Source organism: Fusarium fujikuroi, chromosome FFUJ_chr07, assembly GCF_900079805.1.
Source record: "Fusarium fujikuroi IMI 58289 draft genome, chromosome FFUJ_chr07".
In the NCBI taxonomy this organism is placed as follows: Eukaryota; Fungi; Ascomycota; class Sordariomycetes; order Hypocreales; family Nectriaceae; genus Fusarium; species Fusarium fujikuroi.
Window position 1 is genome coordinate 2404246 of NC_036628.1, and position 12733 is coordinate 2416978.

At 49.8% G+C, this 12733-nt stretch overlaps 5 protein-coding genes; 3 read left to right on the forward strand and 2 right to left on the reverse strand.

The window, feature by feature from the left end:
* Positions 1 to 1342: 1342 nt before the first annotated feature.
* Positions 1343 to 3756, forward strand: FFUJ_08378 (probable methionine synthase; the record flags this gene model as incomplete). XM_023580929.1 has 3 exons in its annotated part: positions 1343 to 1415; positions 1470 to 1627; positions 1687 to 3756. 3 exons carry the CDS (start codon positions 1343 to 1345, stop codon positions 3754 to 3756), a joined length of 2301 nt encoding a protein of 766 aa, XP_023433618.1.
* Positions 3757 to 4359: 603 nt separating this feature from the next.
* Positions 4360 to 6216, forward strand: FFUJ_08377 (uncharacterized protein; the record flags this gene model as incomplete). Its single annotated transcript, XM_023580930.1, has 1 exon — positions 4360 to 6216. One exon carries the CDS (start codon positions 4360 to 4362, stop codon positions 6214 to 6216), a length of 1857 nt encoding a protein of 618 aa, XP_023433619.1.
* An 832-nt stretch (positions 6217 to 7048) lies between these two features.
* FFUJ_08376 (uncharacterized protein) lies at positions 7049 to 7277 on the forward strand (the record flags this gene model as incomplete). XM_023580931.1 has 2 exons in its annotated part: positions 7049 to 7117; positions 7197 to 7277. 2 exons carry the CDS (start codon positions 7049 to 7051, stop codon positions 7275 to 7277), a joined length of 150 nt encoding a protein of 49 aa, XP_023433620.1.
* A 698-nt stretch (positions 7278 to 7975) lies between these two features.
* Positions 7976 to 9282, reverse strand: FFUJ_08375 (related to carnitine/acylcarnitine translocase; the record flags this gene model as incomplete). XM_023580932.1 has 4 exons in its annotated part: positions 7976 to 8193; positions 8244 to 8396; positions 8448 to 8852; positions 8913 to 9282. 4 exons carry the CDS (start codon positions 9280 to 9282, stop codon positions 7976 to 7978), a joined length of 1146 nt encoding a protein of 381 aa, XP_023433621.1.
* Positions 9283 to 11140: 1858 nt separating this feature from the next.
* On the reverse strand, positions 11141 to 12270 carry FFUJ_08374 (related to TMA46-Protein putative involved in cytoplasmic ribosome function; the record flags this gene model as incomplete). XM_023580933.1 has 2 exons in its annotated part: positions 11141 to 11591; positions 11645 to 12270. The coding sequence occupies 2 exons, from the start codon at positions 12268 to 12270 to the stop codon at positions 11141 to 11143; spliced, it is 1077 nt and encodes a 358-aa protein (XP_023433622.1).
* Positions 12271 to 12733: the final 463 nt, after the last annotated feature.

Genomic DNA, 12733 nt, shown 5'->3' on the forward strand with positions numbered 1-12733 from the left:
AATTTCCGGTGTAAGCGCAATTCCTACAACATCACAACAACACAACGCTAAAGCACGTGGTCGGTCTCCAGTAAGATAGGCCGTTACAAACCATGAGTAGGAAAATCCGACACCGTTGAACGAAAAGTTAGGACACGTCCTCCTGTTGGAGGCTACGAATGGTCGATCTTTTCAACAAAGTGGGTTGCAAAACGACGCCAAAGGCCGATCTGCGGCGAGGTAGAAATTGGCCTCAGCACTTCTTTCTGCTTCCTTTGCTCCATTGTAGCTCTTGAGAGAAGAGAAAATTGGTTGATGAGGTGATTGGCATCCAAGCACGCAATTCGGGAGCCGAGCAAAGATTCATTGAGGCGTACTAGCCCCATTGTGCCCTGCGAGAACGGTGAATACCCCTGCCACAAGCTGCAGAGCTGCTGCAAATTGCCCCTCCATTAGCGCCCACCGACAGCCCGTGAGCCGTGGAAAGGGCCCTGAAAATCCACTCCGGCAACCGCCTCCTCCGATTTACCAACCGCCTCGTACGCTAAGTACGAATACGTGAGATTCGAGGTGGATGTTGTTAGAGGCTTCCGCCTGAGTTGTCCTCTGGGGGGTAAGAAAACAGCAAACCTTACTGTAGGGTGTCAAAATAAACCTAGCAAAAGTTATCCTAAACTTAGGCTATATTACCTAAGTCTTTTTGTCATTTAGGATTGAGGTCCTGTGTTTTCTTTCCTCCTCTAAGGTTGTACAGGCCCGTAGGTAGCACCGTAGCAGTAGTAGTAACAGTGGTAGTGGCTAGAGTGGCCGTCAGTGGCAGGCAAGCTACTCCTTCACTTATCGGTGAATGGAGTGGGTAGACGAATGGTGTAAGATATCTCGAGTGCTCCGGCGCCAATCAAATCAGCGGCGTAGCTTTCCTCGACCACTTTTTTACCCCTCCCCCGCTTTCGGCCTGGCTTGGTTGGTCCCCTCTGATTTTTCGTCTGAGCAAGCTCAAAACGTTCTTCTACTCTCGACTCCCAATTTTTCTTCCCTTCCCTTTTCCTCCCTTCTTCATCTCACTCTTTCCCTTTGCTCTATCTCGAAAAGGATCTTCCAATTGATCCAATTTGGCACAGACAGGGGCTCTTGACCACTTTGTACGTGAAGCTCTACACAGTTCTTCCGCCTTTCTCAACTCCCCGCCAGCTCCCCTCCATCCATCCAGTCCAGCCCTGCTCGATTTCCTCCGCCCCTCTCCCCGCTGTTACCCCCGCCTGCACCGTGCTCTTAACCAGAACTTCAAAATAAAAGACTAACCTGACAACAACAGTTATACCCAAATCAAGAATTAGAAGAAGCAGTTGAATCAACCGCAAAGATGGTTCAGTCCGCTATCCTCGGTTTCCCCCGTATGGGTGTTAACCGTGACCTGAAGAAGGCCACTGAAGCTTGTCAGTCTTCCGCAAATCTCTGACTCGTGTCATCATCGACTAACCAAACTTTAGACTGGGGTGGAAAGATCTCTCAGTCCGACCTCCTCGCTGAGGCCAAGCGCCTCCGTCTTGCTCATTGGAAGATCCAGCAGGATGCCGGTGTCGACATCATCCCCAGTAACGACTTCGCCCTCTACGACCAGGTCCTCCACCAGATTCAGGACTTCGGTGTACGTATCTCCCTCAACTTGGAGTCATAGAACAACATTTGCTGACCCACATCCTTTAGGCTGTTCCCGAGCGATACACCAAGGATGGCCTTGACCCCATTGACCAGTACTTCGCCATGGGCCGTGGTCACCAGAAGGAGGGTGTCGATGTCCCCTCTCTGGAGATGGTCAAGTGGTTCGACTCCAACTACCACTACGTCAAGCCTACTCTCCAGGACAACCAGACCTTCAAGCTCACTGACAGCCCTAAGGCTGTTGCTGAGTTCAAGGAGGCTAAGGACGCTGGCATCAACACCCGTCCCGTCCTCGTTGGTCCCGTTTCTTTCCTCCACCTCGGCAAGGCCGACCGTGGCCAGTCTGTCGAGCCCATCGACCTTCTTGAGAAGCTCCTCCCCGTCTATGAGCAGATCCTCACCCAGCTGAAGGAGGCTGGTGCCGAGACTGTCCAGATTGATGAGCCTGTCCTCGTCTTCGATCTTCCCCAGAAGACCAAGGATGCCTTCAAGCCCGCCTATGAGAAGTTCGCCAGCCTTGGTGACAAGATCCCCAAGATTGTCTTCACTACATACTTCGGTGACATCGTCCACAACCTCGACCTCCTCCCCAAGGACGTCTATGGTGTCCACATCGACCTTGTCCGCAACCCCGAGCAGCTCGAGAAGGTTCTCGATGCTCTCGGCTCCAACACCATCCTCTCTGCTGGTGTCGTCGACGGCCGCAACATCTGGAAGACCAACCTGAAGCGTGCTATCGAGACCGTTGAGACCGCTATCCAGAAGCTCGGCAAGGACCGTGTCATCGCTGCCACCTCCAGCTCTCTCCTCCACACCCCTCACACTCTTGCCAGCGAGAAGAAGCTGGACCCTGAGATTGCCGACTGGTTCTCTTTCGCCACTGAGAAGGCTTCTGAGATTGCTCTCATTGCCAAGGCCGTCACTGAGGGCCCTGCCTCCGTCCGCGAGCAGCTTGAGGCTAACGCCAAGTCCATCAAGGCTCGTGCCGACTCTCCCCGAACCAACGACCCTCAGGTCAAGGAGCGCCAGTCCAAGGTCACCCAGAAGGACTACGAGCGCAAGAGCGAGTTCACTACCCGTATCAGCCAGCAGCAGAAGAAGCTGAACCTTCCCCTCTTCCCCACTACCACTATCGGATCTTTCCCCCAGACCAAGGAGATCCGAGTTCAGCGAAACAAGTTCACCAAGGGTGAGATTACCGCTGAGGAGTACGACCGCTTCATTGAGAAGGAGATCGAGGAGAACATCAAGATCCAGGAGGAGCTCGACCTCGATGTCTTTGTCCACGGCGAGCCTGAGCGTAACGACATGGTCCAGTTCTTCGGTGAGCGATTCCAGGGCTATGCTTTCACCACACACGCCTGGGTTCAGTCCTATGGTTCTCGATGCGTCCGACCCCCCATCATCGTCGGTGACATCTCTCGACCTCAGCCAATGACCGTCAAGGAGTCCAAGTACGCCGTGTCGGTCTCCAAGAAGCCCATGAAGGGTATGCTTACTGGCCCCGTCACCTGCCTTCGATGGTCTTTCCCTCGTGACGACGTCCATCAGTCCGTCCAGGCTGAGCAGCTTGCCCTTGCCCTCCGTGACGAGGTCGTTGACCTTGAGAAGGCCGGCATCGACGTCATCCAGGTCGATGAGCCCGCTCTCCGTGAAGGTCTTCCTCTCCGCTCCGGTGAGGAGCGTGATGCTTACCTCAAGTGGGCCGTCCAGGCTTTCCGCCTCTCCACCGCCGGTGTTGAGGACGCCACTCAGATCCACTCCCACTTCTGTTACTCTGAGTTCCAGGACTTCTTCCACGCCATCGCTGCCCTCGATGCCGACGTTCTGTCCATTGAGAACAGCAAGTCTGATGCCAAGCTCCTCCGGGTCTTCGTCGACTCTGAGTACCCCCGCCACATCGGACCTGGTGTCTACGACATCCACTCTCCCCGTGTCCCCAGCGAGCAGGAGATCAAGGACCGCATCGAGGAGATGCTTCAGTTCCTTAAGCCCGAGCAGCTCTGGATCGACCCTGACTGTGGTCTCAAGACCCGTCAGTGGAAGGAGACCAAGGAGGCGCTTGCCAACATGGTTAACGCCGCCAAGTACTTCCGTGCCAAGTACGCCAAATAAATGCCAACCCATAATTGTATAAGAGGTTGATGACGGTGATGAAGGCGTATGAGGATTGTGTTAATAGCATTTTTGTGGAGGCTGTTCTTCAAAACAGCTACGATTTCAACATCGGCGTTTGGGACTGGCCTAAAAAATGGACCAGATATGTTTGTGGTAAAATCCTAAAAGTTAACCTGTGGATTAGGATCTGGGTACGGCTGGTTTGGCGAGCATTCAACATTTGCATATACCCTCCCGATTGGGAGCAGATGAGGGTCTAAAATCAACAAATTGACCTATTTTTCATGATGATGATGAAACTTTTGTTCCTTCTCTACAATTGCTGTGACTGGTTGCCATATTAAACAACTGAATGAATGCTTGTGTAGATATTGTAAATGACATCCCCAACGTTGGAATCATGGTGTTTTGGTCTGATGAAGTGAGGTTGGAACTCATCACGTGCCCACGCGTCGTGAGCTATCGAGCCCCACGCCACAACGCGCTTCTTTGTTATCCTTGTCTTTCAAGCGACGATGTCAATTTATGCTGAACGTTCTTCAATATTGAGGATTCATCCCCACATGTGACCTCTGAAGCGATGCGTCACTACTCGCCAGGATGCCTCCGATTGTAATACTTGATTCTGACGCTGAAGATGAGGATGGTAGCTTTTCTCCGCCTCCAAATATACAGGCACCATTGTCATTTGGATCAGCCGAGATTGAAGCTCAGACTGAAGCTGCAAATAATTCTTCTGGAGGTGTAAGCCGTGCGACGACTTCAACAAACCCGTCATTCTTTCAAAATATTTACAATGAGCAGAATGATGCAGCCCGTGGATATATTCCAGAGGCGACAGCCAGATCACATGATCAAGATCAACATTCAGTCTCAAGCTCTGAGATGACAACACCAGCACCTTTCAAAATAACGGTAACGGGACTTATTGAACCATCTTCAGTACCGTCTGAAAGGGATCAGGCAACAAAAAGAGGACAGACCAACGGAAACGGTCCAGATGAATGGACCCAGGCCTCGACACCAGGCAGAAGAAAGGCGCCCATGGCTGTTATGGACGATATGTGGGATGTACCAAGTTCACCTGATGAGCGTCCTGTTCGACCTAAGATAAAGCTCAAGGTCAAGAGTTCGAAGGCTCAGTCTGATTCCACCTCTGATTCTCGTCACGCGCAAGAGTTGGACAAACTAGGAAAGCCTCCAAGCTCCAAGTCTGGGCGATCAGATGGCTCACCTTCAGGCAAGAAGCGTAGAAAAGTCAGTCATTCAGAACCGCCTTTCCAAGGTTCCAACGATGTCGACTTGGTTGCTATCCCTTTCAGCCATGAAAACGAAAGGGAATGCCATGAATCCCAGCCAGCGCCAACACCGAGCATGCTCCCGCCAACATTACCAGTCAATCAAGACGATTCTTTCTTCATTACCACAAACCCGCTTACTGAAGCCCAGAAGCTGGAGTACGAGAGTGTGCAATTGCCTTCTAGTGACAGCCAGAATCACCAACTCCCTCCGATCCGTCAGTTCGAAATCAATCTTGCGTCAAGCGGAGATGCAACAAACATCAACACTCCCAGAAGCCATGCTCATTATCTTATGAGTACCGCTCCTCCTCCGCCTTCAAGTGTGATGGACCCAAACAGAGCAGCAATCGGACAAGCCACTGGAAACAGGTGGGATTCATCTCCTGACGTCATCTCCGCCATCGATTCGCCTCCCAAACGAAAAGCAATGAGACAACTAGAGCAAATAAGGAATGGTGACTCACCCAAGCCTGCAAATGACAAGACTATGCATGAACAGCAACCAGAACAACCGGAGCTTCCAGCCATGCAAGAAGATGCTCTTGATAATTATGAGCCTGAAAAGGTAACAAAGACAAAGAAATCAAGGGGCCGGCCAAAGAAGAAGACCATAGAAGAGCCCACAGCAATGCCAGAGGCACCTTCACCTCGACCAGAGGTTGTCACGCCTGTCACGAAACCCAAGAAGAAGCGTGGGAGACCAAGAAAGTCAGATCAATCAGGCGCAAGGGAGGAGAGTCCAAAAGTTGATCCGTCAGCATCTACAAACGATGCGTCGCTATCTGAAGATGCTGTGCGGCCAGAGAAAAAGCCCAAGATAGACATTGATGAGTCTGAAAGCAAAGATGAGCTAGCAGATGAAAGCGAAATGGAACCCTCGCTGAAGAGCAAGAGTCGAGAAAGTTCTATCCTGAAGGAATCCGACACAAACATCCTTGCCAAGTCTGTGTCCAGTTTGGACGATGACGCGGCGTCGAAAGCTTCAGATGCTGCAACAGAAGAGAAAGAAGAAAAACCAGAGAAACTAGCAATCACAAGCAGAAGCTCAACGCCCTCCAAGGGATTGTCAGCAATCATCAACAAACCCGTCTATCGAGTCGGATTGAGCAAAAAGTCGAGGATTGCGCCTTTGCTGAAGTGTTTGCGTAAGGAGTAAAGACTGTTGGCTTTTTGGGACTCAGCGAGGATGTTGGCTTGGTGATTGTATTTATGGCGTTGTATGACTTGTATCTGGTCTATGAAAGGCCTTGAATCACATTCGATATCCGTTGCTCAGGGGGGTGAAGTTATAGGTGGTGGGCGAAGATGCCCGCCTTGATTAAGCATGGCGTTCTGGTAATCATATTATGGGCATCAGGGTAATAGTAGCTAGGATCATGATGACAGACTACTTGCTTCTTCTTACAATAGATCTTATATTAAAAACATGTTTATTGTTACCTTGTATTCAACGTAAACCAGCAATCCGTGCATTCATTTGTGTTGTGACTGTTATCAGAGCGTATATTCTGCCTTCAGTCCCCGAGTTGAAATAGAGCCCTTCTGGCATCTACCTCCTGTGCCTTAAGACTGATGAAATGGTATAAAACATCAGCTTTTTGTCTCTATGCATCGAGTAAATTGTTGATCCAGCATAACATCTTTTGTTGGACTGCTACTGCTTGGTGTATGCCTGATCAAACCGCAATTAGAGCAAACGACTGACAGCATCACGACCAGAAGAAGCGATGAGAAGCGAGAACTAACAAACAAGAACGTCAAATCAAGAATGCTCATCAAACAGAGAGAGAGAGAAAGAGAGAGAGAGGTCACTAGGAAAAGTATAAATACCCCCTGACTCTCTCACTTCTGAATATCTTTCCATCTCATCAACAACAACAATTTCCCATACACACTCCAATCTGATCTACTTACAGCTACTCTACACTCTACAACACATACACATACACAAAACTTAACAAACTCCTCTACTCAATTCACCATTCATCATGTCTGGCGTCGAGAAAACCAGCAACCCCATAACCAAGGATGCTGCGGCGCGGATCCAGTCCAACGAAGTAAGTCTTCTCTCCTATGCCCAGCATACAATTCAGTCCTCCCAAAACATACAGAGAAATACTTACACTCATCAAAAAGGCCAAGAATGGCAAGGACACCTGCTTTGACTCTCGAGCTCAGGCTGCAGCTGACAAGAACGCCAATGAGGCGGCTAAGTAGGGCAACGGACAGGGAGAACAGAAGAAGTGAGAAGTTGGATGCGAATGACTTTCGGAGGTACCGATGAGCATCGATGGAGATTCGATTCGGTTGTGAAGAAAGGAAAGGGAATGGTTCTTGTCTACCTAGAAAGTGACCTATAGAGGTTACTTTATCACTCAATGGCAACAATTTGATGAACTAGATCGGTAAACATGTCTCCTCTGATAACTTACTCTTTTCTCATAATGATTCTGTGAAGCACCGCGATGCCCATTCTTGTTCCAAGCCAAGTCTATAGAGATTTTGAGACTACGAGGCTTTCATATGTGCTCTATATAAAGTCCATGGTGTCTGACCAGCAGGCTGGATGTCAGAGGCTCAGCAGAACGCGGCAGTAGTAATATAAAATGAGTAGATTTCTTATTCCTGAGGACAGCCAATTTGGTGTTCCCGTCGTCTTCTGTCCTTTTCAGACTTCAGTCTTCTTTTCCGAGGTATTCATGTCATCACCCACCCCTGAACAACTAACCACCCACATGTGATAGCTGGAGATAAATCACTAATTCCCAAACGCCCATTCGTAATGCATGCATGCTTCTGCATTGGGTTCCGGTTACCAACCATCCAAATCGACAGATACCTTTCCCAATAATCACTTGGCCACCTGATATTCCTACTTATCCCACCAACACGCAACTGGGTAGATTCTGTTCAAGTTAATTCTCATCATCCATTTGATGGATGTGCTTCTTGACAAACTCAAATGACGAGAAAAATATGGCGTTCACAACGCATGACCGGCTCATAGAAACCCCTAGGCCACGGTACATATGACGCTTGAAGAATTCGATCTTTGGCGCAGGCTCGACCTTTTCCCCTTTGGAATAGAGTAACGAGTTTCGCTGGTAGATGCTTTTGGCTGAATCGATCGGGTCTGTCAATTGTGAGTAAAGGGAATTCACAATGAGGTGCAGCTCATCTTACAGATCATTGCCCACGATACTAAACCACACATACCGCCAGCGGCAACAACAGCCACTTTGTTACTGTTGGGATGATCGCCAGCCAATGTATTTCCAATTTGTTTTCCGCTTTCATACACCATAAAATAGATAGCAGTGCCTAATGTGTCACGAACTGCAAATTGTTAGTCAGTGCAGAAACCACATCATTCGAACGGCCACTCACGGAGATGAAGCTTCAGGCCAGTATACAGACCAAAAATACCCCGGTGTTTTATGATGTTCGCCATTGTCCGTAAGGTGCCCTTATTTTGGTAGCTAGCTGCCACAGCGTGACTGCCTTTATTGGTCGAACCGCGTTCAGCGAGCAGTACAGAGACCTGCGCACTGAGCTTGGTGAGCTCGAAAGGACAGGCGAGAAAGGTTATACAAGAGCCAGCGGTCGCACCAGCAGCGCCAAAGCATGCGACCGAGTAGAGATTCGGATATGTGCCAGGGCGATTAACATGGCCAATGATATCAAAGCCGAAGTTCCGCTTAACCCAAGCTGAATAAGAGTATTTGGCACGTTGGTAGATCGAAAAGGAGACGGTGCGGACAAGCGTTATACTTGCCATCGGTGCTGTGACGCCTGCAATGTCGGGTTAGTCAATTGCGACCGACTACACCCTGTCAATTGGCTGTAACATACCTCGAAAGAAGCCGCCAAGCTTCTCAGCATGATATGTTTTGCGAACACAGTCGAGAAATCCATTGTAGTGGTAGGTCTGCATGCGAGTCTTGACGCTGTCAAGTGGGAAAGCGGCGAGGGTAGAGAATACGCTGGAAGAGCTGGCTGCGATTTCTGTTCGGTAACGTTTAACAAAACGGTTGGAAGGGCTATTTTTCGGTACTGCAGAGACGGCCGCACCCGTTGCAGTCAAAGCCGTGGTCTCGCCATCGCGTCGCCCTCCAGCGCCGAGAGGCATGCTGATGGCAGAAGTTGTTGCTGGAGATAGTGACGACAATTGCGATTGATGGCCTGTGACATCTTGGTGGGCCAATTTAGCTCCAGTGGTCATTGCTTCCTCCCGTTCTCCGGGATAGAGAGCGATTGGACCTCAAACCGGAGCACCGACTAGAGGACACGGGCGTGCGCAGCCAAGAGGTAGAATATAGATATAGTCGAGGTATAGCTTTATTTGGAGGCGCGGTCGAAACACGGCCTATCGAGAGCAGCCGAAGGGTCCATTCAGACGCGAGGCACCGGAGAGTCGAGTACAGGTACAGAGACGTTTGGATGGAAAAAGATGATCGGGTGGGTTTAGAGGACCCAGATCGGAGGTCGGGGGGCGGAGCGGCGTCGGGATATCGGTGGTGGGCGGTTCTTGACTTATGTCTCTGCACGGGCTCGGGCGTCCGGGTGCCCTCGGCAGAGGACGGCGACGACAACGGAAGCGACGATGCTGATGATTGCAGTTCCTTTACACAGAAGATCAATTAATGAGAAAAGATAAGAAGAGGAGAGTTGAAGGATTAAGGTCTGAGACCAAAGGTGGAGATTAATCTAGTATGGGCAGCAGGAACTGACCTTACCTTATGGTGCGAGTTAATTGGTAGGAAAGGTAAGGTAGATCTTGACGGGAAGGAAGTGGTAATGGAGGACGGCATGCGCAGGCGGGGGAGGGAACGGGTCATGCCTCCCGGACTTGATACTTTTCTTCGGTGTCAAACTTCCAAACCAAACCAGATCAAACAGCCCCTCAGACGGGAAGGAACAGCCCACCCACCTCAAGTTTCAAGGTCGCGGGGTTTGACCGAGCAAACAAAGGCACAATCCGACCTCTTTCTTGGTTCCTGGCTCCCCCTCGATGACACCTCTTCGAAGATCGTTTAGAGCTTCCGTACCCTGTAATTGATCCCTCCCCTTCGCTGCGAGCTGCTGTATCTCAGTGGTACATCATCTGCCGGCCGGGGGCGTTTATCACATGTTTATGGGAAATACTTGAGTTGACTTTATACTACGACTACGACTACGACTACGACTATGACTTTCTTTTACCAACGCTTCAAATTGAATGCTTGTCAATACTAAGACTCGAATACTCTCGCTATTGACTCCTCGGCCGAGATAACGTCCGTCGACCCATTTCCGCGGATGCAATAACACAACCAAAGTCTCAATGTCCAAATTATGACCCGATATCCCATGTCATCAAGCGGACTTCAATGTCCGGGTCAATTAGCTTGCAACCGTCTGTTAGCTACTTACCTTACTTTGCGTTCGCCCAATACAACCACTGTAAATCCTCACCCCGCAATCATAGGATGCATCATTTGGGGTTGGACAGCCGCGTTAACCTCAGCACGAAAGGCCTTCTCTTTGGCCGCTCCATTTTGTGCTTCACAAACGATCACCACCACCAGGACCTCAAAACTCCCAAGATCGACGCCTCTTGATGCATTCAGCCGTCGAGACATTTGGCTATCATGCATCATGCCTTAAAGAGTAGTTGACTCGGCAGGATAAAACCAACCATTACGACCACAATGATCGCGAGCAAACCATGTATGGTAATGCACACATCTCACGCATGGAGCAAGCAACCTCTTGCGCGAATGCAGCTGTGGCTTATAGTTTATACAAGTGTTGGTAGTTATCGTGACAGCTCGCACGCTGATATACTGGTACTGTAATTTATTCTACTCGGAGGACAGACATCATCCTTCCTCTCATGAGGTTCAGCAAGATGACGAGATCGCCATGGTAGACCCGCACACATCTCTCACTCGTGGGATCACTGATGTGAGGTCTGCAGCAGGGCTCGGCTTGCCTCTGGATGATCTGTTCTCCGGCGAGCTCCAACTAGGAGAGCTTGACGAATCCCAGATCCAAGGTCTTCTAGACTACATATGCCACACGCCTGTGTCTCTGTTGACTCAAGATCCGGTTGCTGTCTCAGCTGGAGTATCCTCTGCTGGGGTTGCCTGGCCCGTGGTGCCATTATTAGGAGTATCATAGCTTGCCAGCAGACGCTCCTCTTCCTTCTTGGAGCGCACAGCCTCTGTCTCTTCACGAAGCTTCTGCAGATTCCAGACATCGTCATCTTCATCATCGTCGTCGGAGTCATCCTCATCTCTCCACTTGCCACTCTCGAACAGAGCACGACCAGTGTTCTCCTTGGCCTTGCGGGCTTGCTCCTCGGCTGCCTTCTTGTCGAGGCGATCCTTCTTCCACTTGGCGAAAGTCTCGGGAGTGACTGGCGTAAGAGTACCGGTCAACTTGTGTCGCTCAGACTCCAAGAAGTCCTCGAGTGTGAGGGTCTTGAGTGGTGATTTGTCCATAAGCGCCTTTTCTGCTGCTCTTTGCTCTTTGGTCTTCAGAACGAATCTAAGTTTGGTGTTAGTGTAATTGCAAAGATATATTGATGACAGAAGCCATACCCAGGTGGCAGCGCATGCTTATATTTGCACTTATCTCCTCCGTTAGGGCAAATCCAGAACCAACCATACTTGCCGTCCTCAATGGCCTCGATGAAGTATTTGCACACTTTGTCGGTTGTAGTTTGCTGGTTGCCCTTCTTTGACAAAACGACACTTCGCAATTTGTCTTCGTCCCAGTCTGCTGAAGTTTCGGCCTTCTTGTTCTCCTCTTCCTCTCCCCTTGAATCGTTGTACAGGTTCTTCTTTTCTGTCTTACGCTCAACAGAAAGGTCGTGTGAAAACTTGCACTTCTTGCCCTTCTCACAGTTGCCTTTCTTGTAAAAGATGCAAACAACTGTCTTGGGGTCAACGCCAAAAGGCACCTTTTGGACTTGTGCTGGTTTGTTCATCATAGCCTCCAGATCCCTCTTGGCTTCTTCGGCCGCCTTCTTCTCACGCTCACGAGCCTCCCTCTCGGCCTGTTTTTTCTTCTCCTCGGCTGAGCCACTGTTCTTCAGGTTCGCCTGCATGCGTGAAATTTCCCTCTGGGCAGCACCTCCCTTCTTATTTTTCATACCGAAAGTTCGGTCCTCGACCGTTTTAGTGGCCTTCTTGGCCGCAGGCTCCTTACCCTTCTTGGGAGGCATGATGGGCAGTTGATGGTGGGGTAATCGTGGATATCAAAATGATATTCGATGGGATTCGGACGATCGTGAGGTCCGTTGAAGGTTTCTGTCGAGGTATACGCCCACGATTTCGTGTTGGGAATGGCGAGAGGCTAAGCCACCAAATCTAGGTTGGAAAAAAAGACGAATGTCGAAGATTGCTGATAGTTGGTGGGCTGGGCTGCCTTGGTGTGGAGGATGAAGTCACAGCTAGTCACGTGTCTGCCGAGACTTTTCTTCGAGGGCAAGTGGCTCAACGTGTATAAGTGATTAATGCCTGTCTGGCTTGCCAGGCAAAGTATTATGAGTTACATTGTTTAACAGAAATCAAGTAGTTTACTTTCTCTTCATATGAATTGCGATAGAGACTAGGTAATTCTTGTCCGCAAGCTAGACAGAATTGCGTACATATTGAAAGAAAAAAGTCATTCTCACCTACCTAGAA